General features: G+C 46.5%; 1 protein-coding gene across 5 annotated transcripts; it reads right to left on the bottom strand.

The window, feature by feature from the left end:
* Positions 1–1,042: 1,042 nt before the first annotated feature.
* p4ha1a (prolyl 4-hydroxylase, alpha polypeptide I a) lies at positions 1,043–24,301 on the bottom strand. 5 transcript variants are annotated; one of them, XR_010328202.1, is made up of 16 exons: positions 24,186–24,301; positions 16,296–16,386; positions 15,559–15,655; positions 14,732–14,883; positions 14,295–14,432; positions 13,548–13,787; positions 12,976–13,187; positions 12,189–12,365; positions 10,422–10,492; positions 5,756–5,855; positions 5,565–5,618; positions 5,293–5,358; positions 4,801–4,869; positions 4,417–4,513; positions 2,141–4,117; positions 1,043–2,062 (listed from the first exon to the last, which is right to left on the bottom strand). XR_010328202.1 is itself a non-coding variant. In XM_064320629.1 (15 exons), the coding sequence occupies exons 2-15, from the start codon at positions 16,381–16,383 to the stop codon at positions 4,047–4,049; spliced, it is 1,632 nt and encodes a 543-aa protein (XP_064176699.1). In that variant the 5' UTR covers positions 16,384–16,386; positions 24,186–24,301; the 3' UTR covers positions 1,043–4,046. The 5 variants fall into 5 exon arrangements, 3 of the variants coding, with proteins under 3 accessions (XP_064176699.1, XP_064176698.1, XP_064176700.1); XR_010328201.1 differs by having other exon boundaries at positions 2,115–4,117; XM_064320629.1 differs by lacking the exon at positions 10,422–10,492 and adding an exon at positions 9,392–9,462 and having other exon boundaries at positions 1,043–4,117.
* Positions 24,302–25,149: the final 848 nt, after the last annotated feature.

Here is a 25,149-nt window from a genome sequence, read left to right on the forward strand (position 1 = left end):
TTAATGGAACAGAGATGTTCATACAATGTATGTAGTCGGCATTTACATACACTCATCCGTACAAATCCAGGCATGACCTACCCAGCAAAAGGCCACAAAACCTAGTCAGACTCTGGATGGCTCATCCTGCTAAGACACTGTCCCAATGTTTGGAGGCACCCCATGGTCTGGTAGTGTATCTAATTCAAATTGTAACCATGCTAGTTCTGACCAGGGCCGGCCCGTGGCATAAGCGCTAGGGGGGGCCACACGACCACGAGGGGGGGCCACACGATCCAATGTTTATCTATGGTAAATAACGTTATTTTCGTAATTATGTTATTCATCCCCTATCGCGGAACTAGCGGTATGAATTTGGAATGGCAACAGAACATTTCATAACAATGTAATGTAGGAAGGATTTTACCAAGCGACCTCCCCCCCCCCCCGCTCGACAAAATCCAACAGCACCCTACCCCCCACCAAAGGGCCACCAAAATCCTAGGGCCGGCCCTGGTTCTGACAGTTGCTGGCAGGCCCACAGGGCAATATGTAATGGCGCCGCCCAGGGAGGAAGGGTATCAGTCAGTAGCACTGTCTGGCTGTAACAGCACATTGGCAGCTTGCTCTGGTTAATGGAACACCTGCAGTCTGCCTGTGCTCTCATAATGCTCATGACTGCATCAGACTGAGGCTGAAAGCATGAGTTTCATAGAGTATGAGTTTGACTGCTCTCCAAACTGACATCTCAGCCTAGAAATATTATTGGACATTCCAAAAAGAGATGGAAAAAAAATTGGGAGGAAAAAATGCTGACTATGCTAGGTGGGGTCGGTGTTGGTGATGATAAAAATCAGCAGTCTTTTCAGTAAATAGGAAAAATAAACTAAACTTCAAAAAAAGATAACAGATGTACATAGTTGCATTCCACTGAAGGTCGTCTAAAAGTATGCTGGTGGCCAAAAAAACAGCTTTATGGTCAGAGAGTCTGCATCACCTCTACAACTAGTAAAAGACCCCACTCGGTCTTTAAAGACAATACAAGAAATGACTCGGACAGCTATCAACAACATAAATTTTATTTCAGTAGAAAACAACAATGCTTCAAAAAATCCTCAACACATTTCACAGAACATACAAATCAAAAGGACTGCATGTCCAAAGACATAAATAGCGTCTTTCTCCCACAGAGGATCCTGGGAAACTGGAGGATAAACAAAACGAGGCAGGGAAGGGTGGGGAAGGTAAGGGGGCAGGTTCGGATAGAACTGTTATTCCCAAATCCGAGTGTACCCTTGGAAATTTCTGGGGGTACCCATTCGTATGAAATAAACAATGGAATTCTGTATGTGTGAGTTGGAACCCTGGGTAAATCCCCAGTCGTAGCATCCCTCGACCTGCTATACACATTGTTCTGAACCTGGAAACAGAACCCGGGTCAGGGCACACAATGGTACCACTGTAACATCAGCACCACCAGCACGGACCACAGAACAGTATCTTTAATGTTTCGACCCGCAGAGGCTGCAAGCTAACAGGGTGGAGAGGAAGGCGCTTTGAAAAGCTGACTCATGCTCATCAAATCCTGCTCTGTGGTTTTCAGCAGCCCCCACACAAAGCTAGCCTCAGCGACAAAGGCTACGGGGCGTAGCTTCGGTGTTAAATATCGGCTTTTATCTGGGCAGCAGACGTAGTGTTTGTCTCCCAGCTCAGTCCTGGCGACACTGACCTCAGTGGGGAAATGCTACCCAGCCACACGTGACGGTGGAAAATCTGACGCTGCAGCAAATCACTGTACCACATCCGCTATCGCTAAGCGATCTTCGGTCATCTTTGTGGTAGTGAATCAGTCAATGGGCATAGCCGTAAGGCCTGGTTAAATCTCTGCTATCAAACAGGCGTTCCTGTCCGGATCCAGGGTGGCATCATGTTATCAAGACAACACTGGAAGTGCTACGGCTAATGCTAACCACACAGAAACCCCCAACCCCTCCTGTGCCATCTGTCCAGTACGGCCTTGTCAGGCCAGAGGCCTGAGACTGTAGAGAAACCTATACTGGATAAGAGTGACAGAGCTCTATACCTGATAAGAGTGACAGAGCTCTATACCTGATAAGAGTGACAGAGCTCTATACCTGATAAGAGTGACAGAGCTCTATACTGGATAAGAGTGACAGGTCTATACTGGATAACAGTGACAGAGCTCTATACTGGATAACAGTGACAGAGCTCTATACTGGATAACAGTGACAGAGCTCTATACTGGATAACAGTGACAGAGCTCTATACTGGATAACAGTGACAGAGCTCTATACTGGATAACAGTGACAGAGCTCTATACTGGATAACAGTGACAGAGCTCTATACTGGATAACAGTGACAGAGCTCTATACTGGATAACAGTAGCCCCTTCCACACAAGCTTCTTAACCCGTAAATGTTTTGACAACATCTGTGTCGGCATCATGTGTGAACAGAGCAGGAGTCCATTTTCAATGCAAGACGTTCCTTCAATCTGCCGGGTCAGGACCTGGTAAGATTTACCTAAATGGTTTGCCACAGCTCTAGTGTGAACAAAAAGCACGCAAAAACCTATGCCAGTCTGACACAAGACCTTTTGTTTCTGGCACAATATCTTTAATAAATACTTATTGAATCTGCCCTCCAACACAAATGAGATATTGCACATAGAAGATATTGGAGCTGCATTGTGCAGATTGTGAGGGAAATTTGAACATTTATTTTAGGAGTGGAATAAACAGCGTCACTGTCCTTGCTTGGCACGGCTTTAACAGCATTGTGCCCTTATGAACTGCTTGTGTAATATACAATATTTCTACCTGATAAATATCGCATATCAATGGAGGATACTGCTGGCTATCTAACTTGACTAACAGAATTATGTTTGTTGTATTTTACCGAAACAATTCCTCACTTAAGCATTGATTTACCATTATATACCGAGCTATATCGGTGAAAGACGATACCATCTTAAAACTATCACTCTTCAAATGTGTTGTGTTGGTATTATTCAGTGAAATATCTGGCTGTTATAAAGATGAGCTAATGTAACATTAGCATATGTTACGCATTGCTTTGGAGGCTAAACATCCTGTGTTGCCTCATCTGTCCGGAATGGTCAGATGCGTAAAGAGTTTCGTATAGGAGACCTGTGAGTGAAGAGGGAAAGCCATGACCTAATCGGGATAATTAAACTCAGTAATGTTTCGGGCTGCATGTGTGAAAGGGGCTAGAGACAGTGATGTATACTGAATGACAGCAAACAGGAGAACTGTGTGTTTGTGTGTGTGCGTGTGTGTGTGTGTGTGTGTGTGGGGGGGGGGGTTAGGGGGGCAGTATCGGGGAACAGAGAAGAGAAGGGTTAGTGGGCAGAACAGTCTAATTCTCTGAACCCCAGCCATCTGAAGGAGTGAAGAGGAGGAGTGATTGGATGGGGGATGGAGTGGAACAAAAACATGTCATCGTGTGGGAGTGTTTGTGGGTGTGGTTAAGGAGAAAGCGTGAAGCCACCTCACCACAATGGAGTCATTAAAAATCGTAAAGAGCCCCGCAGTGACAGCCAAGATCACCATGTGCAAGAACGCGACAAAGACAGTCACACGCACGCATCTTCAAACCCACTAATCTAACACTCTTGAGCAGTGGTGTCCAATCTTATCTGAAAAGGGCCGGTGTGGGTGCAGGTTTTCATTTTAAACCCAGCGCTAAGACACCTGATTGTGCTCATAAGCATCTTGACTGAAGACCATGATTAGCTGAAATGGGTGTTTTAGTGTTAGGCTAAAACAAAAGCCTGCACCCACATCGGCCCTTTTCAGATAAGATTGGACACCCCTACTCCAGAGATCTTTGGTAAAACGAACTCGACGGCCCATGAGCTTGGCTCTCAGGGTTGAACGTGACTGGGTGGGGCGGGGCAGGACGGAGCAGAGAGGGGTGGGGCAACCCGGCAGTAGTGGCTGATGACGGTTCACAGCCCGATATCTGCCGAGTGGAAGAGGATGAGGAGGAGGAGGAAGAGGAGAGGGAAGGGTGACACACCCCTTATCAGTTCGTCTCATCAAGGCTACACGGTCTTCTGAACTCCTGACCCCTCTCGTGGATCCATTTATTAGAAACTGAAGGAGAAGAATAAAGTGACATGTTCTTAATCACATTAGAATCACCATAACCCAAAATGACTTTCAGCTCTGAGGTACAGTGATATATCACTGACTAGCTTGTGAAGAGTCACCTGATGTCACCTGAGGCAGAAACCCTTAGGCAGTGTTTAAGATTTGAATTGACACACTGCCATTTACTTTCTAAGTCAGCAAAGGACAAGTCTAGATGGGCTGAATGGCCTATCTTTGTCATTACACATCCTCATGAGCTCATAAGTATTCATTTCATAGTGCGTGTGGGACAGGTGACTCACCCCACTTGTTGCCCACGAGCACTGGACAGGCGGCGTGCCGTGTGCTGTAATCTCCCTCCCCGCTCGGGAAGAGGTTATACCAAAACACTGCTGTGCCCTGCAACGCACATACACACACTTAGAATGCGATCACTCGCACATACACATACTGAGGATGTGAACACTAGCATATACACACAGTGAGAATCCACGCTAACTCACATACACACACTCTGAGAATCAATACTAACATGCACATACACACACCCTAAGAATCCACACCAACACACACATACACACACACTCAGAATCCACACTAACACATGTACACACCCTGAGAATCCACACTAACACACACACACACACACGCACACACGCGCACACACAAAGAGTTCACCACGTTACCTTTTTAGGCCAAACTGCAGCGCCAACTTCTGGAAATACTGTGGCGCCCCCTGCTGTAACATCACTCATCTACAGCGAAGAACAGAAAAAATTTGGTTACAGAGGAACAGCGGCAGGGGGAACCAGCAAAGTGGGCGATGACCATACAAAGTTAGACTACATAAAGACCTGGGAATGTACAGTAAACCATATACTTACCATCAAAAAGTAAACACACTTTGCCTGCTCATTATGACTACTGAAAGGCATAATGTCAGTATGAACTGAAGGCAGCTCTATGTATGTAGATGAAGCATGGAGAATACACCTGTGATATATATGTACAGCATTCATATGCAGCATTTAATAGTCCACGCTGGAATATTAAGACATACACTCAACAATAGAATGGGAAGAGCAGGAGGGTCAAAAGTAAGAGAAACTGAAGAAAGAAAGAAAAGGGAAAAAGGGAAGAATGGGGGGGGGGGGGGGGCAGGTGTCAGGGAGACTCACGTAGAAGAGCCAGGTGGCGATGCGGTTCCCAGTGCCCAGATCTTTGAAGGCATCCGGCTCGTCTTTCTGTGGGCACAAAAGCACGCTGGCTCAAATCCACTCCATGACTTCATCCATCTGTCCTTACCCGAGCACAGAGATATCCACACGCACAGGCGCACAGGCGCACAGGCACACACACACACACACACACACACACACGCTCAAACTGAAACATTCACCCATTAAAAATGTCCTGTGTCAGTACCGGTTGAGACAGGCCTTTTTCTTACCCGTCCAAAGTCAAAGTGAGGCTCATACTGGCCGCCAACACCGTAATTGGCCACCTAGGAGACAGAGACAGAATTACAGGAAAAATGTTGAGTTTGATGCTCTGGACACAGATGCCATTTCGGAAGCGAGCGCCCAGTTTTCCTCAACTTAACCAAATATTCTTAAGCATACCCCCCTCCCCCCCAGTCACCTGCAGTTCCTCTGCGGTTTTGACGTCCAGGCCCGTGATGTCCTCGATGCGCTGGTTTATCCTGTCCACCACCGGGTGCTCATAGGCAGCCAGCCAGGCACTACACCACGGGGGCGGGAACAGACAACCAATCAGAGCTCAGCACCACCAGGGGGCGGTGCCAACGCCAAGGACAGATGAAGTCAAACACAAGCAGACAGGGAAGGTGAAAGAGGAGCTATCCAGAGTCAATGTGGACACGGAGCAGCTACTGGTCAGTGTCCTTGCTGAGCAGCGTGAAACAGCTGGAAATGTATGCCATGGGCTGTTAAAATTATGATGGCTTAGCCTAAATCCCGTTCGCTATTAAAAACCAGGTACAGGCTATGCATTAACTGGGTCATATCCAATCCAATCAGGAGCAGCCGGCAACTGCCACATGTGATGGAAAATTATGATTGACAAATTTCATAATCAAAGTGAAATTACAGCAAACATCCAGCATGTACTTTTAATGGTTAATGACAGGAGCAGCAGTAAATGGGAAAAAAAAGAGTGTGAAAGAGAAAGAGGCGAGATTGTGGTGACAGCTCTGGGTGCTTCTTCCTCCCAGACAGCACTGGTCCTGGACATAACTGTCAGCCCTTTTGTGGAAAAACAGTAAGCTGATCCAGGGTCAGTGTGCTAGGGGGAAGAATCAGTCTACACCAAAGGAGTGGCCCTGACAGAATCTCCAATCAGCTTGGGGAATTTTGGCCCGTTGTCTGTTGGTATGACAACGAATGTAGCTGCGCAGACATTTCTGCAGGGGTTTGGCCTGTCTATGTGAGCTGCAGCCAGGGGGCGTGGCCACGCATCTCCTCCCTGAGCCTGGCACCGCCTCTGCCCTTTTAAGGGAGTCCACCAGAGCTCAGGCTGCACTGTGGCAGTTTGTGTGCTTGTGGTTACAGTGACTAGGCAGAAGAGAAGAGGCAGGGTTCATGGCCCAAGAAGCCAGAGACAGGCTAACCCCCTGCTCTACACACCCACTCTCTGTCTCTCTGCCCTTTCCAGGGAAAGTTCTGGAATGTGTCACTTATTTCAGCTGCAGGGTCAGTTTGTTTAATCGTGTGTGCTTTATTCTGTTCGGTGGCAAACAGATAAGCGGTTTGACTGCGCAGGCTGAAACTCTGTCCCCGTTAGCTCTGAAGCTCTCACCCCACCAAACTGCAAATTAGCTTTGTGCAGCATGTATGAGCATGTGCATGCATGCGTATCTGCGTGCGTGCGTGTTGCGTGTGTATGTGTGTATGTGTGCATGAGAACATGTGCGAGCATGTGTATTTTCATAAGAGCAATACCTCCACACAAGCAGACGTCCAAAAAAAAAAAAAAACACGATTTGACTATGGTTTCAAAAATCTTAACTGAAATGACATAGCCAGATAGTGGACGACACACACGCATGCACGCACATGCACACACGCATTCCACAGCCATGGGGCAGTCTGAGGGAAACAACCATGCGCGCTGAAATGCACGCGAGCACACAGTTCGTCATATCCACCCGCAGCACCACACCCATTCAGTCACCTAGCAACTGTACGCAGGCGGACAGCTGGGCATGGGAGTAATGAGCAGGGAGAGTTAAGCCACAGGGCTTCTCCGTGTGCGTATATGTGTGTGTGTGTGTGTGTGTGTGTTCGTGTGCAGGTGTGTGTGTGTGTGTGTGTGCGTGTGCAGGTGTGTTTGTGTGTGCATGAGTGTGTGTGTTTATTTATAGCTATATTTAAAAATGGCATCACAAAAAACAAATGAATGAGGATGACAAAGCACCTGGGCTTTTATCATTGGATAATTATCCAATTCAAAGGCCAATTACACAGCTCTTGAAAGATTGTATGAGGAGCAATCTTTCTTACAAATCTAGTTTCTGACAAGAACAACAGAACAATAAATATTTTTTTCCAAATCTCTGATATCTTCATATATTACACTATTACCATCAAAGGAAATGGCATGATTTTACAGAATGTTTGTTGAAGTGAGTGTTCTTCAGTATAATCTCCAGCAGAGGGCGCCATGCACTTTTCCAGCAATGGACCCTAGGGCACAAGCCAAGACTGTTCTCGAAGCCCCTCCCACACACAGCCTGCTACATCCATGAGAGGCTGTTGGTGTCCCCATGCCAACTGTTGTTTATGTCAGTTTTATGAAGACATTTTCCAGTTTAGAAATGACGGTGAGATTACAAAGCTGACAGGAGGTTTTAACCTCCGCAGCAGAGGGTCTGGGGAGCACTGACTGAACTACAGGCAGTCCAGGACTGCAGGACCCCATGCAGGTCTGCGCAGGCCCCAGGGTGGGGGTTAAATTCCTCAGGAGAAAGGCCACCTCGCTTCCAGAGAGCACGGGGTGTAGGGTGTCAGATTCTTCCCTGAGCTTCTAGACTGTGACCGGCCCACGGATCGACACAGCCGTAATGTTTACATTGCGCTACATTCATCCAGCAGATGACCTTATCCACAGCAACATAGCCAGACACAATAATGCATACAAAATTACAGGCCAGAGACACATACAACCAGTACCAGTGCATTAAAGTGCCTAAATGAGCTATATTTTATTGTACCAAATCAACTTAACTGGCAGTATAATCAAGTATCTCGTCAATAATAATAAGCTATCATGCTAACAAATTAAAAGTTACCAGACACCAGGACCAGACCAACCTTGTTCATTTTGGAGGGTGGATATTTTATCTCTCTAAATAATAAGGTACTGCACGGCTCTACACATCTAGGAAGTGCACAAGAGCAGTCTTCACAATTGTACTTGAATTAGGCTGCAGTACTGCCATCACCATGTATTATACAACTGCCGCAGACTGAACTCAAGAACACAACCAAGTCTAGAACAGACCTAAACTCCAGAACAGAGCAGAACTCCAGGATAGAACTGAACTCCAGAACAGAGCCGACTCCAGAACAGAGCAGAACTCCAGAACACAGCTGAACACCAGAACAGAGCCAACTCCATAATGGAACTGAACTCCAGAACAGAGCCAATTCCATAATAGAACTGAACTCCAGAACCGAGGCAACTCCAGAAGAGAGCTGACTCCAGAGGAGAGTCAATTCCAGAACAGAGGCAATTCAAGAACAGAGATGACCCCAGAACGCAGCTAAATGCCAGAACAAAACTCCAGAGCTGACTAGAACAGAACAAAACTGCAGAACAGTGTTTTGATGCCAGAACAGAACTGAACTCTAGAACAGAGCTGATTCCAGAACAGAACTGAACTCCAGAACAAAGTGGACTCCAGAACAGAACCGACTCCAGAAAAGAGCGGGTTAGAACAAAACTTAACTGCATAACAGAGCCAATTTCAGAACATAACGAACCTGCAGAACGGTGCCAACTCCACAACAGAGCAGAACTCCAGAAAAGAACCAAACTCTGGTGCTTGGCAGGGTGGAGACGTCAATGATAAGAATATGAGGGGTGAGCTCAGCTGCTTCAGGAAGTGGTTGTGGGATGTTTAGGGAGAGGTTACGCCCCCATGGGCACAAGGCTCCACAAGGGCTGGGAGGGTATGGGGGAGCAGGAGGGGTGTGTGGTTATGAGGCAGAGTGGGAAAAGATGGTGGCTCAGGCCCCATGACCTTTGACCCCTTACCTCTTGGAGACTCTGTACTGGGCGGTGGTGAGTTTCCCAGTTTGGGGATCATGCACGGTGGCGCGCCTTAGCTATTTCCGGGAGGGGCGGGATAGGGAGGGGGACACAGCGGAGAGACAGAGAGAGAGGAGGAGAAGAGGGTCACTGGCTGCTGATCCCACCGGGATCGCTCCCAGGTCTCGTTCTCCATACCATTCCAGCGCGGGACCCTCGGCCAATCAGCAGCCGGCTCCGCCAAACGCCACGGTAACAGAGGAGGGGCGGCCCAGCCGCACCCGCGCCCGTTATACCCCAAATCATGTTAATTTACTAAAGACGCGACAAAAAGGTAATGACGGGCATTAACCTTTTTCCCACCTGTGTTAAAATCCAAAGCTGCGCCATTTCTCCTTAGCAACAACAGAGAGAGAGAGCCAGGGATGGATTATGCTCTCCCGGTTTCCTTTCTTTAATGGCTTTTCATGAGGATCTACAGGGTCCTCAGCCTGCACTGAGGGCAGTGTGTTAACACTGAGGACAGCGTGTGAACACTGAGGTCTAGGCACCACCTTCAGATAAGCTGCAGTGACCTTGCCTTCCCTGCCTTTTCCTTCCTTCGGCCACTTCAAACGAACCGACCGAATGACTGACCGCTTTCTGTAGCTAATGTTCAAACTCACTGACTGAAAACCGACTTACAAATGTTTTCTGTAGTTAATGTTTGACAGGGTTGGGCCTCAGTGGGACACTTGTATGTGTTCAATCGTAGACGACGCCGCAGAAAATAAACACCTTTTCTGCCCTTAGAAATTTTGAGCTTTTATGGGCAAAGGACAGACTGCAGTGTCCCAATTATGGGGAACCTAAAAACCACAGGAGCACACCCAGGTCCCGTGGTGGAGCGCTGTGTTCTTGCTAAGGAGAACTGTGGCGTAAGCGTTCTGAGAGAAGCGGGGGTGCATTGGGGGTCTGGGGGGGGGGGTTGGGTGTTCAGGAGGAAGTGGCTGAGGGCCTGCAGGCCCCTCCCCCTCACCGTGCCCTTTGACCTTACCTCTTGCTAATCCGGTAGTGGGCGGTCTCCAGCACGCCAGTGATGGGGTTGGAGATGGTGGCTCTGCGCAGCTGTGGAGCCAACGGGCCGAGAGGTTACAGGGCGACCCACCCGCACACGGACCGCTCGCCCCCTGCTCTCCCTCCGTGCCGGGGGCAGTGGCTGACCGCTCCGATGAGACTGACAGACTCACTGGTCCCAGATCAGTCACAGTGTCCCCGTTTACCTGGGCACCAGTCTTCTCTGGCTCTCTCTGCAGACCATCCTACCTTGTGTCTGTGTGTACTACTCAGTACACACAGAGTCAAATACGTATTTGTTTTAGATTCAAACGCTTTTCTGTGCTCTGTTGATGTTGCCTGGTGTAATTAAGCCCGCCGATATGACCAGAAGGCGGGGTTTGCACATTTTGAGAGCATTTCATTGGTTCCAATACACCAGACAAGATCAGTAAATTGTAGAAAATAATTTGAATCCAAAACACATACGTATTTTACCCAGGTCTGGTACTACTCTATATTCACCTTTTCTCTGCACACTGTCCTGCACTGACCCTTAACTATCTTTCTGCAACACTACTCTATGCTGTCTCTCTGTACAACACCCAATAATAACTGTCTATGTACACTACTGAATACCAACAGCTTCCTCTGTCCTACTCTGACATTACGTAGCAGCTTTGTACACTGAGAGGTTTACACCCTGATTATAGGCTAGGATCCACACAGACAGCAAATATGGCACTTGTGTGTTGAAGTCCAAGCCTTCCTGTTGGTTTAGTCCACATTCCTGTCATAGCACACCTTGTTTGTGTGAAATGCTGCTGCAGTTTATATATTCAAATAAAGTAGTTGTTATTAGTTGCCTTTGATAAGTATGTTGAAAAGTTGAATTTAATCACTGAAATTCATCTTCCACCTACACATCTTTCCTCAAATGCTTGAACGTCACTGTTTCTCCAACCTTCTCTCTGTCCACTGAGCGTGCTGCGTATTCGTACATTTTCACACCCAACCAGATGCTATCTCCTGCAGACAGTTTGCTTTGTGCAACAGTGCGTCTTCGTCTTTGAGCAAAACAATCAAAAACAGCTTGCAGGACAACGCGCTCATGCACCCAGGCCCCAACGCATACAGCGGAAACACAAACGCGCATGCAGCGTACGCATGCAGGACACGTATCCTACACACACACGGACCGGAGTACGCATGCGCCGTCCGTGCACACACGGCGTTCGTCACGTGCGCTGTCGTCATGCACGAAGCCCCGGGGGGGTACCCAGCACCGTTTTAACACCCGTGACCTGCCACGGCAACGGCTCCCGACCCCGTTCCTGGACACCTGCCGTCCTGTAGGGTTACATTTCAGCCCTAATTCAGCACACCTGATTCTACACTAATCAGCAGCTCGAAGAGATCTTTAGCTGTTGGATGAGGTGCGCCTTGTTAGGGTTGGAGTGAGACCCCACAGTACGGAAGGTTTTCTGGACCAGGGTAGGGAACCACCGTGCTACAGAACGGGTCCGGTTCTGACCCATATCTCTCAGAGCCCAGGCGTACATACAGTGAACGGGCTGTAGCCTCACTCACACACGCACGGACACCTAAAGCAGAAAGAGCGCTCTTACATAGCGCCGTTCACCGCTTCAGCCAGAGGATAAAACATTTTGTGCCCTGTTGCCGGGCCCCGGCGCTGAACACGCCACCACCCCTGCCCCACCTCCGTCCCCAGTCGCGGCGCCCCCTGGTGCGCGGGAACGGAACTCACCCTGGGCTTGGCCAGCTCCTTCACCTTCTCGATCTCGCTGTGGGACAGGACTTCGTGGTAGCGGACGATGCGCGGGCGGTCCCACTCGTCCTCCTGCTTGACGGGGCCCAGGAGGTAGCGCGGGTGCCTGTTGTTGTTGAAGTAGCGGCAGAACATGCGGCTCTGCCTGCGGGGAGTCTGTCGGAAGGGGGGCGGGGGGGTAGGGGGGGGAGGTGAGCAGAGGAGACAGGAAGGACGTAACTGCGCCCAGAGTTCAGAAACGCGCGGCGGCCGGCGTTCCCGCTGGTCTCTGAGACTGCCCTGCATTGGCGGCGTTAGTGGGCGGGGCACCAGGGCAAGCTTACAAATCGCTAAAAATAACTGCCGTCTAAAAAGACTTGGCCCAGGAGAGCTGCCAGTGGATACAGAGGGCATTGCTAACAGCTCCCTACTGCCGAGACTAGAGGCACTAGGGCCAGAGATGCATTAAGCACACGCATGCATGAACACATGTGTGTGTCCACACTAGTGTATGTTATTGTACATGCATGCGTTCAGATATTTCAGTCTCTCTGTGCACATGCACACACTAGTGTATGTTATTGTACATGCATACGTTCAGATATTTCACAGTCTCTGTGCATGTGCACACACTAATGTATGTTATTGTACATGCATGCGTTCAGATATTTCACTCTCTCAGCGCATGAGTGTGGACCAGTTCCTCTGTGTGATGTCATCCATTAGTGATGTCACGCATTAGCTTCAGCACCTGTCTGCGCGTGGGCGGGAGCGCGGAGCCTCTCACCAGTTTGAGCCCCTCTCCCCGGCACAGCTTCTCGTATTTCTGCCTCTCGGGGATCTGGGACGCCGTCCGGTCCTTCTTCCCGTCGCTGTCTCTCTTCTCGCGCTGCAAGCTGTCGTTCTGATTGGTGCCTCGCTCCGCCTCTGCCTTCCTCTGCTTGGCCAGCTGGTACTCAAAGTACTTGAGGTTGCCTTTGGCGCGCTGGTGCTCGGGGTCTACGGAAACGTAAGGCGGGAGTTCACCCTGACGGACCTTCCACTGAACTCCAGTCACAATCAAAGGTCAAGGGCGCAGAACGTCTAACCAGTAAATATCAATGGGGCTTGACACCACAGGTCACAGTTAAGCCTGTTTATTGACAGAGGGACTACAGGAATCACTCTTTATGAGGTGCATACAACCCAGCAGTGCAGCCCCACTGGCTAAGACCCTCCCTCCCTGGCCCTGCAACCAATCATGTGCACTGGCATGTCGTGGAGAGAATCCACACACTGGAACACAGTGTTTTTGCAGTACGAGCTGCCCGACAGGCCACCTGACTCAAAATGTAGTGCAGCTGACAACAGTGGACTCACCCAATTTGAGCAGCTTCTTGGTGAGTTCCAGGGCCCTCTCCAGCTCCCCCTGCTGGTAGATGGAGTAGCTGAGGTAGTCCAGCACGGTGACCTTGTCCAGGGTGGACTCCTCGCCCTTGTCGATCTGCTTCAGGGCCTGGGCCATCCACAGCTCTGTGTGGTAGTAGTCCGCCTCCGAGTAGGCGATCTTGCCCAGCTCGAAGCAGTCCTCTGCCGTCAGGGAGCTCTTGTACATCAGGCCTGTAAAGAATGCGCACACACACGCTTTCAGAACCAACTTTATACCATCATATGGATCTCCACTTCACCCATCACTATCATTTCAACACTATTATTTAATCGCTGTACCAAAATGTAATCACTTTTCTGTTTACTTCTGCTAGCAAATTATGCTATGGCTTAACTCTTCACTGAAATGTCTCCTCTTTATTTTACTGTACTGTTAGGCAGTTTGAATATGATGACAAGGCATTAATCAAATGACATATGCTATTTCTTCAAGAGGTTACACACATGCTGAGAAACTTTACAGTGCTTACAATACTTAAATTATAAGCACTCAGGAGGCCGTTTACACAGCAGTGCATTTTATTAGTGCAATTAAGAAACTAAACACCGGTCTCTGTGGATTCAAGCTGACAACCCTCAGGTTTGAAGTCGGGCGCTCTAACCACATGCTCCCAGGCTGCCCTTGTCATCCAGCCCAACCCCCTCCCCCCCGCAGTCCCAGCCCCCGGAGCCCCTCACCAGGCAGGTTGCCGGTGGCGATGGTTTCGGTGTCCAGCCTGTAGGTGTCCTGCAGCCTGAGCAGGGCCTTGGCAGCCCCGGTCTGGTCATCGTCATTGGGGAAGTACTGCCTCTGGATGGTCAGGTTGGAGATGAAGCCTGGAGAGGTCAGAGGGCGAGGTTAGAGGGATGGTGTGGGCAGCGGCCTTTGTGATGGGGTCACACTGATTAAACAGAACAGAAGCTGTTCCCAGCTCCCAAACACAAGCGATGGGTGAGGGCAGCCTCACAGACCGACATGCAGACAGACAGACACACACACACACACACACACACACACACATAGACAGACACTGACACAGACACAGGCACACACAAACACACATGACACATACAAGCACATACAGACACACTCACAGGCACACACAGACACACACACACATAGCTGCAGTTCCTACCATCAGACATATCCTTCAGGACCAGGCTCTCCAGCTCTCCCCACTCTGTGTTCAGCCTCTTCATCAGTTTGAAGGCGTTGACCGGGTGACCCAGGAAACCCTCAGGATCCTGTGCGGCCGTGGCTGTCAGCACGTCCAGCTTCTCTGCCCACCTGCGAACGAACACACACACACACGCACAGGCACACACGCACACAGACACACACCTCATATGAAGACTTAATTGATTTTTTCATTTTTTGTGTCTTATCATAAAACAAAATTGCAAAATTTTCCATAGGAAATTAACAACAAGGGAAAGTGTTTGGTTGGACATCCAAACAATGCAAATTCAACCACAAACTTTGAGCACCACTGACTTTATGATGTTTTGTATATCCAACTGAACAGATTCTGCACTGGTTTACAGAGGTTCAAATATATTAAATCACACAAACATCACATTCAAATTAGAAATTCATGATAACTTAAAGCTAAATGAGAATGGTCTCAGATGGGCCATCGTAAATATATTGGGAAAACACCACAAACACTGGCAGACCTCTGCCCTCTATGGTAAAATCTGTGGTGCTCAGATGGTAAGGCAGTGTCTCGTTACTTCGACATAAAAGAGAAGGACTAGGCTATTCAAACTGAAGCCCACGCCCTCTTTTCAAATAAGATGCTGTTTTCAAATGTAGTGCCAAGAACTAACAAACCAGCCAACTGAACATGCCCGCATCTCTATATTAGCGCTAATGTGTGTGTATGTTCGTGTGTGTGCATGTGTTAGTGTGTGTGCGCACACGCGTGTGTGTGTGTGTGTGTGTGCGTGTGTGAACACTCACTTTTTGACCCGTTCCAGCTTGTTCTCCTCAGCACGGATGTAGTCCTTCAGGGAGGTGACCAGATCCTTCTCGGTATAAAGCAGATCGGTCATCTGACCTGGATGGTACAGCCACCAGTAGAGAGACCGTTACACTGCATTCATTTTACAAATGGGACTTACAAGGAGAGGTAAATCATAAGATATAATAAAAGCAACAGTAACTACAGAATAAAACATACCAGCATTATTACTAACGTTAACGTTAATAAGTGAAAATAATCTACTATACAATACATAGTCTCTCTTTTACTTGCACACAATCACACAAAAGGAGACAGTAGGAATTTTCTGAGGGGCTGGACTGTGGGCAGAGATGTGAAGAAGGAAGCAGACGGTGGCCTACACACTGTCAATATTATTGATGTGACCAGCATTGCTTCAGGTGGAGCGCGGGAGAGCTTTCCGTTAGCCTCCGAATGCTAAAACTGGGCATCATCACAGGAGACCAGCTTCCTGTTAGCCTCCGAATGCTAAAACAGGGCACCATCACAGGAGACCAGCTTCCTGTTAGCCTCCGAATGCTAAAACAGGGCAACGTCACAGGAGACCAGCTTCCATTTGGCTTCAGAATGCTAAAACATGGTCGTCGAAGAACACCAGCACTGTGCACAAGCCAAACAGACATTCAGGCAAACTGAGGCTTTTTAGGGAGGGGAGAAACCCAGGAGGAGCAGGGCGAGGACGACAGGAGCTTACCGATGGAGGTGAAGAAGTCGTCGTGAGCCAACGACCTGTAGAGCAGACAGCTCAGTACCACCACGACCCAGATGTGCTGGGACTCCATTTTCTGACAGAAAAACAGAGAGAAAGGACATGAGAGCACGGTGTTCCTGACTCTGCACTTAGGAATTTGCTGAGCTGGAGACACATTGCGAAATGTTTGCGTCAGAAGGGAGAGAAGCAAAATTATGTTCCAAAATGCCTTCGCAGCTTAGGTTAATTCCTTAAATGCTAATGATTTGTTTCAATATGAACCTTTAGAGACAGAAACTGAAACAGAAACAGAGAGAAAAGGAGAGGGAGAAGAAGAGAGAGAAAGGGAAGAGGAAAGTTACAAATATTTGAGCCCTGATAGTAGACATCTGAAGCTTGCTGTTGAATAAAAACAGACGAGTGAGGGAGTTCACTCTAACCTTCACTGACACAGTTCAGACTGAACCTTTAGCCTTCACTCATTTGTTTATACTTCTGAGATGTACAGTGAAGATCTTGGGGAGGGGAGAATCTGGTTTCCAGAAACAGAAACGTTCCTCCCACATCAGCCTGTCCCCATGGCTCAAACAGCAGGCCGCTTTAGCCACAGCACCACACCTCCGGTGATGCAAACAAAAGCGAGCCCTGCCACATTGCCGAACATGTGCCTGGCCCTTGCCTTTAAGTTACGTCTGCTGGACCCTCCAGCACAGCAGAGGGCGCTGTGAGGATCTGTGAGAACTCACCAAGCCCTCTCTCCCCTCCACCTCCCCCCTCGCACTCTCCCAGCTGCTGGACCCAGTGAGCAACAGCAGCCAGAGGCATGCGTCCTACTTTTCATCCAGGGCCGCATATGGAAAATTCTAACTGGACGCCGCGTACGAGAGGGAGAAAATAACAGCAGCACTCGGGTGGAACGGAGGCCAGGGCTCGCAGCCTTCAGCTCGGCCCAAAGTCACCGGCGGCTTGCGGGCGGCGCGGACTGGCACAGAGATGAAGCTGGCACGCCGCCGACACCGAGGCGCTCGCCGTTCGGCGGGCACGTTCTGACATGGCCGCAGCACCGCGCTCTTCCTCAGCCCGCTGTGTCGACGCACGCTCTCACTGCTGGGTGGCAGCAGGGGTGGCACACGAGTGCTTTCACTGCCCCAAGGGCACAAATTTCCAGAAGCCCAGCAAGTGGACGACTCCTATACTCCTCCAGTTTTACACTTCAGAATACACTAACTGATCTTACTGAAGTACCCCCACTCAGTTTTACACTTCAAGCACAACTCACTGCTCCTACTGAGGTATGGCGGACTCAGTTTTACACTTCAAAAACACTCACCGATCCTACTAAAGTACGGTGGACTCAGTTTTACACTTCAAACACAACTCACCGCTCCTACTGAAGTGCGCTCAGTTTTACATTTCAGTCTCTGACTTTCTTTGAGCGAAGTGAAGCTGCACTGTTTCATGCCTGCGGGAAGCGGTCACGGTTCCTAGCGCAGTAGGCCTGTCAGTCCGCACGTTCTTTATGCTTCCAGTTGGAGAGGAAATCGCGCTCCAGACGACCGCCCTGCGAACAGCCCCTTCCTTTGTTGACCAGGGTGAGCAATCTGCACGTGTCAAAGGCCGGCTGGCGACAGGAAAGGCAAGCCCGGGCCGCAGGTAAACAAAAGGGCACAGAGATACGGAATAGGAACCGCTAACTGTGGAAACGGCGTCTCAGTACCCTCCTGTCAGGAACCACGGAGAGGTGAGAGGACAGAGGCTGTGGGTGGCACAATCTTGGCATCGGTGCCAACGCCTCAGCGTGTTCTGAAACGAGGTGGGACTGGATCCCAGTCTTTACTGGCTGATTGTGAAGAGCAGGCAGGGACAGGCCTACCTGCAAACTATCTGCCTCTGTAAGGAACACGCCTTCTTTTATGTGCACACACACACATTACACTTCAAGACAGGGGTGTCAAACTCCGGTCCTGGAGGGCTGCAGTGCCTGCTGGTTTTCGGTGTGTTTCAGCAAAGTCTTTAAAGAGTCCACACTCCTTATTCTCAAGGCCTTAGGGGAAAGCCACACATCCTCCGATGAGATCACCAGGAATCGCTCTCCTCTCCCACAACTGGTAGCTTGTGGGTGTAATAATTTTTTTTAAATGGGGGACAATTTACATGTCAGATCTTTAATCTGACTGGTTATCGTGTCACGTTCCCCAACCTTCCGGTCGCTTCGCCGGCTTGCCTTGAGTGGGCAGCTATCCCAGCATGCCTTGTGAACTCAAAAAATGATGACTATAAGGAAACCACAAATACCTGCAGGCACCACGGCCTCCAGGTCTGGAGTTTGGGTCTGGCATCCCCTGCCTTAAGGCTTTAAGGTTCGGAGGAGACAAAACTATTAATGACCCATCAGCATAGTGAACAAAATAGGGAGTTCACCAGGAACATTACTGGAAGGTAAAGTGACTCAAATCTACCAGAAATAGTTTGAGTTCAAACATTACAACTGTACTTGAATTATAAAGGCCTAGGTCAGGTCTAAATGAACTAAGATAGCCTACATTTGTTAAAAGCAAGAAGATTTATAGATAAGACAGCGTACATTTGAAATTTTATATATGCTAGACATTAAATTAAACCTCTGCATTAGGCATATTTGTATTTGCAGAAAAGTATTCAACATTTCTACGCAGATGAATGCATTAATTATAGCAGCAGATGAACCATTTCTTTTAAACCTTTTCAAAATGAATTACACAAACAGAGCAAATTTCAAAGAGGGGTCTGTGATACATATTTTTCTTTTTGAAATAAAATATGACCCATTTTGTGGAGGAACATCATGAAACAATGTAACCAAAGCAAGGTGTGATTTTCAGAGCCTAAGATCATATTTCACCGAAGGAAGAGTGAAAAAAAAAAATCAATAGCCCATTTCAAGAGACGAACAAGCTAGCAGCACAGCGTATTTGCCTACTAGATCCAGTTTGTTTACTAATAGTAAGCACATACTGGACAAATATTTGTATTCCCTTATGAGATCTACCACGTGCCTTCCTTTTCAACCAACTGTTAAAGGCTCTGCATTTGAAAACACTGTGATTGGTCAAAACCAGACGGCCACTGACAGGACATTATAAATACACCCATTTCATAAAGCCTCACTGCCATCACAGATAAAATAGTTCAAGGAGACACAGAGAGGACAGAATCACAGAAACTACCAATGACATCAGAGACCAATGGTATGCACTTAGCACTGATGCTAAATATCGCTACAGTAACAACACAGGCCCAAAAAAGGCATGCTAATGAACGCTGACATTTCACACTATAGCTACTTTTTAAACATAAAACACCAAACAGGGTGTGGGTAAAAAAAATTAATAAACACACCACTCAAGGGAGAATAGTATCAGCTGAATCCAAAAAATCCAGCGTAATAAAGGAACACCCCCGCCCCCCTTTAAAAAAAACTGATGCAATACCCCCTTAAACAGGTGAACACTTCACAACAAGTTGTCATAGCTTCTCTTTGCCCTTAATTGCACTTATTCAGCAGGGCTTTGTAGAACGGTCACCAAAATGTGGACACTGAAACCTTGATGATCAGCAGTTTTTGGTTCTTATTCCTCTTTGATTAGTTCCCCTTTTTACAGTATTTAAGCTACTTTCCTGGTTCTGTATTTAACACACGGCTATGACAAAGGATAGCGGTTCAACAGCAACTGTCAAATCCACGTTACTGTAAACAAATTTTGTATTTATCATATTGCCATTTTTATCAATTGTGAATTGTCAGTATTGTTTATATTTAAAACAGAATTATGAGGGGCAAGAACATCTTTTGGATATTTCTGGTTTTCATTATATGCAACATACACAGAAAAAGTAAACTAGGCCCAAAAAGACACTACTGTCCAGAGCTGGGTATGGGTACAAGGTGCTACTCTTAAGAGCAATTGAAGGAAAAGTGAGTGTTCCTATGCAGATTAAAGAATGTTTCCTGCTATAATGAAGGTTTGCAAAATTACTACTTGTTTCTGGCCATACAGTGTCACTAGCCTCCTTTTCTGAGGCAATATCGTTTTTTAAAAAAAGCCTACAGCATCTGACCAAGCTCTATCTAGACTTAAAATGACGCCGTCAGAACTTGTGTTGTGCATGTTGAATGTAGGCTCCGTAGATTTTCTACTTTAAATTCGCAATGTGTAATTCTTCAAAGCCATAGCAGAAGTTTCACAGATGGTACTTCTCCCGCTCTATCACTGGTTTTCTCCTCTGGCCATCCCAGCGGCCTAAATATTTACGGCATGCAGTTAAGCTGCCTAAGAGCAGGAGAGCTGTGTCTATCACACAGCATGGGGCAGCCATGCGTGATACATTGGGCTTGAGGATCAGACTTTTACAATGAGGGTGCATCTGCCATCCTGACAGATTCTACTTCCTCTCTCCATTTGCCAGCTTCCAGTAGGCAGGACCCCTACCCACCAACTCCCCCCCCCAGCCCCTCCCCCCCATGGACTGTCCTGACTAATGTTGACTGAGGGCAATAGACTTTCGCAGAAGACACAGGAATGCGAGACGTGATGTGAACTGCAATCTCACTCAAAGTGAGACCAGCAAGGACTTGCAAGGTTCAACCTAATCAAAAATGGAAATATACAAGCCTGAGAAATATTGGCAATATTACCCATTGAAGAATGGTCATCATACCATAACACATAAACACACTGTATTTTGACGGTCATTCTTGATGTGACTTCAAGATCCACGCAGATTTATTGTCAGCACACAGTTCCTGTAATGGATGTTTAAGCAATTGTTTAAGTTTGCCAGACATTTAAGCACACAAAGACACACCTAGCTATTGTAATGAGAAGTAGGCTAAGAGACAAGGGCTACAGCACAATACAGCTATATACCTGCATGCATTGAGCCACAATGTATCAATCACCTTAAACACATTAACGGACTGGCCCAAAAGTTCGGCCTATGCATTCTTTTCAATCTGGATACGTATTGATTCCTCTGGTCGCTTGCAAAGGAATGCAAACTGCAGAACATTTTCTTCGAGGAAACACTGAAGACAAGGAGGCATTGACTCCAAAACATGTAGAGATTAAGTTCATTTGGCCTTAGTCCATTTGTAAAGTTGCCTACCTCATGCTGAGTGGTCTATCTAAATGCATTTTGTGTCATATAACCTCACTTACATTTAAAAAAAAAAAAACTTCCAAAGACACATTAGAAAACAGAAAACCTGAGACAGAAGATCATTTACTTTGTTTCAAAATAAGGGCCAATTCCTCTTAACAGAAAAGCTTTTGGCCCATTTAACAAAGCACAAAAGTGATATATTTACCAAAATGGTTTTATTATAGTTCCTTACCATAGAACTGTGGCCTCCACTTATTTATTTTTTGGAGAGTCACGCGAGATATCGGGTTGGGTAATGTCCACTCAACTAAACGAGCTTCTGGGGAACAGCTGAGGTCATTTGCATTCCAGAATGCAGACATACTGAGAGACTTTCAGTGGCGTTTCTAGTGTTTGCGAATAAATTACATGAAAAAATGTACTTCTTAGCACAGACAGTGCACAACTTTAAACAATACCTACATTCAAGGCATCAATCGCTGCCTAATGACAACAACCTCAGGTTTGTATAGGGTTTGGTGATGAAATGCATGGTTCCTTTGGTCATTTGCACCGGGTTAATTCATGGTCCCTTCACCATGGACCTTCTGCCAAGCTGTAGTTAGCCCCTCCGAGTTCTCTAGTTCTCTCTTGTGTCTGTTTTATTTTGTCAGTTGATTTACTGAAAGTAAACATTTACACAGATTTAACATTATCACCACATACTATTATTATTATTATTGTAGTAGTAGTAGTAGTAATAATAATAAGGAAACAAGAATTTTACACAGTATAGAGTCAAATTTATAGAGTGAAATTTGTTATTTTTGCTATTTGGATTTGAGATTAAAAGATGAATACAAAAGTACAGACAATCAGATTTTATTTCATGGAATTAAATTTGTATTGTTAATGCCTTAAGTATATTGCAAAAAATAAATTTCACTCTTCCTATTCTTTTGCATGACACTACAGTATATATTGAGAGCTGGTCTGAACACGTTTCCAATGGATTCAGTCTCCTCTCTGCCTGGGACACTTTACATTCCTGAGAGGTACGCATTACCTTCATTGACCCAAGGCAGCAGTTAGCACATTGGCATATGCCAACTATGGGCCAAGCCAGCTCAATTCACTGCCTGCCATTTTTCCCGAAAAGCCAAAATGTTGGTTCCTTAAATAAACAGATTACAAGTCAAATGCCTGTGCGTAAAATATGACACCATGTGGAAACACTGCGGTCAGAAGTACCAAAACTAAAAACAGAACGTACATGCCACGCAGTGCACACAGCGATCTGTGATGAAATGCTATAACAGTCCTACATGAAGCAGGTTAAAATAATGCCTCCTTTCCGGATACTTAACATTTTTCGTTAGTACAGCCGAACTGATTTAAATGTATTTCTATATGGTGCCAGACATATCCGATATATATTTCATCTGGCCTACTTGTATTAACACCCGAAACCCATATACAACTTCTAATGCTTGCTCGAATGTGGCTAACGCTACTCCACTCCTCCTAAAGTCGAGAATACATTCTATTTTTTTCTCTATTAACAATATATAGCCTATTCCCATAACATTCTGAACCATTTTTTCTGCGACGCGAATAATCATCACGTTATTGTTCTAAAAACAAGACTATTCTTTCCAATAGTAGACCTAAACAGCAAAACTCGACACACACCGACAGTTAAGGCGTTTTATATGATGCGCACAAACGTCATTCAAGAGCGGGTGAGCTGGAAAACTTTTCCTCTCTTGTAGATGATGAGCCATTCATGCGGAGATTAGGGGGGTGACTGCCACGTCTCTACCCCTCCCCCACTGCACGGTTTCAGGATGGGAGCGGAATAGCTGGCGATAGCCCCCAGTTTCCAACATGTTCTCAGAAAATATGTGACCGACGCCTGAACTTTCATCTTTGGATGAAATGCAAATGCATGCGTTTTAATTTTAGGACTGCAGGACCTGAAGTTTAGCCTAAATGTGCTCGTAAATTTTTAAAACAGAAAACAGCTCCCACAACAACATCAAATAATTTAATGAAACCAGTTTTCTGCTGTGATTTAAATTAGCTTACATGTTCGATACAGATAGGCTACTTTTCCGTAAAATAATGCGCATATATGACAGTAGCCTGTACACTAGCAGCGCAGCGGGTTAGTCGTTAATGAGTGGACAGCGTTAATACAGCGACTAACTGGAGGTCACTACCTCTATTATTCCAAGTATCACATTAGAGAGTGAAACTGACTGTAACCCACAAGTTGTTTACGCTGTATTGACACCACACATGGCATATTCTTAGACGCTTCCTCGCGAAAAGATATTCAGATCATAACAACAATAACGTATTTCCCAGGGTTGCAGCTGGCAAATACAAGTATCTTAAAAAACTTTTTCATGCTTTTCCCAGTATCGGAATGCCAAGGAAATCCTAATCTGTCGAAAACACCACCCAGACAAGTTAACTATTTAATAGCGTTAGCCAAATAAATCCCTGCAGTTTTCATCAGTTATGATTAAGAAATACAAGCATGCCATGCCATATAAAAGTCTGTGATGTAAAAGAAAAAAATCAGTGCACGTAGACGACAGCAAGCTACAGTGAGTGCCTAAGGAAATTTCTAGATTGTTCTCCCATGAATGCAAAGGTAAGAGCTATTACTGACCATTGAAATAAACGGCATTCGAAAATACATCAAGCATTTCACGCACGCTGTTTATACATAGCAGGCGACCGCAATCACAAGCAGATTTTTACCTCCTGATCCCCGTTTACTCCTTGCTCCTACCAATGTGGTCCGCTCTCGAAGGCCAGTTTACGCGACAGTTAACGCTTCCCGTTTTTCCTGGTTTTTATATCCGACTGTACAGATGTTTCTTTGGCATTTCTGTCGCCACCTGGCGGATGAATCAAACAAGACTATGAACAGAATCCCACGCTGCAGTTCTACAGAGTCGTGGCAAATTTCCCCTCTTGTATTCATTGCCTAGCCATTTCTGTAAAAAATCTTTAAACTGACCAAAAATTGACCACATTAAGAGCGATGAGTCCAGTCACTACACAATATAAAATCTATAGAGGCTCTTTTATACCATTTAGACCGCAGGCAAGTCATAGATTGGCTTTATTTTCAGTAATATACTATTTGTGTTTTCTTATGCTTTTTAATAAAAAAAAATATTATAAAATGTCTGATGTTTAAGTTTATGCAAAATAATACATTACATTACATTACAGGCATTTGGCAGACGCTCTTATCCAGAGCGACGTACAACAAAGTATATAGGCTACTTTTCCGTAAAATAATGCGCATTTTGTAACTGTAAGAACATTTGCCATTGCCAGGTGTAAGCAAGTAGCTCCACGAGTATGGGCTGAATATAGCCCACATATAACCTGAATAGGCTAGAACATTCATATTCAATTGTATAATAAATGGATCAATGCAATCATGGTTGGAAGTAAGTTTTTTTTTTTTTTTACCTTTTCAAAAGCTGCAAATGTGTCCTTTTTATTGTCAATCTCCTCCCTTTATTTCAACCCATTTATAGCAATTTCAAATTAAAATGATAGGCTTATTTCCCAAAACCAGGTGAAAAAACTGTTTTTTGAAGCACAGAAGCTGATGGTTAGGAGATATTTGGGCTCTACATTGCATAGCTGGACACCATCTGGCAAAGTACAATTGCTTGTGATTGTTATTCCACCACCTGTTTGCTTA

The sequence above is a fragment of the Anguilla rostrata genome, chromosome 2 (assembly GCF_018555375.3).
Source record: "Anguilla rostrata isolate EN2019 chromosome 2, ASM1855537v3, whole genome shotgun sequence".
NCBI lineage: Eukaryota > Metazoa > Chordata > Actinopteri > Anguilliformes > Anguillidae > Anguilla > Anguilla rostrata.

Excerpts from the sequence above, each read along its gene's own strand:
- p4ha1a (XM_064320629.1), bottom strand. The coding sequence starts at position 16,383 with ATGGAGTCCCAGCACATCTGGGTCGTGGTGGTACTGAGCTGTCTGCTC. Across the intron at positions 14,884-15,558 it reads AAGCTGGAACGGGTCAAAAA|GTGGGCAGAGAAGCTGGACG; the intron begins GTGAGTGTTCAC and ends GTTCGTTCGCAG. Across the intron at positions 12,366-12,975 it reads GGGGAGAGGGGCTCAAACTG|ACTCCCCGCAGGCAGAGCCG; the intron begins GTGAGAGGCTCC and ends CCCTTCCGACAG.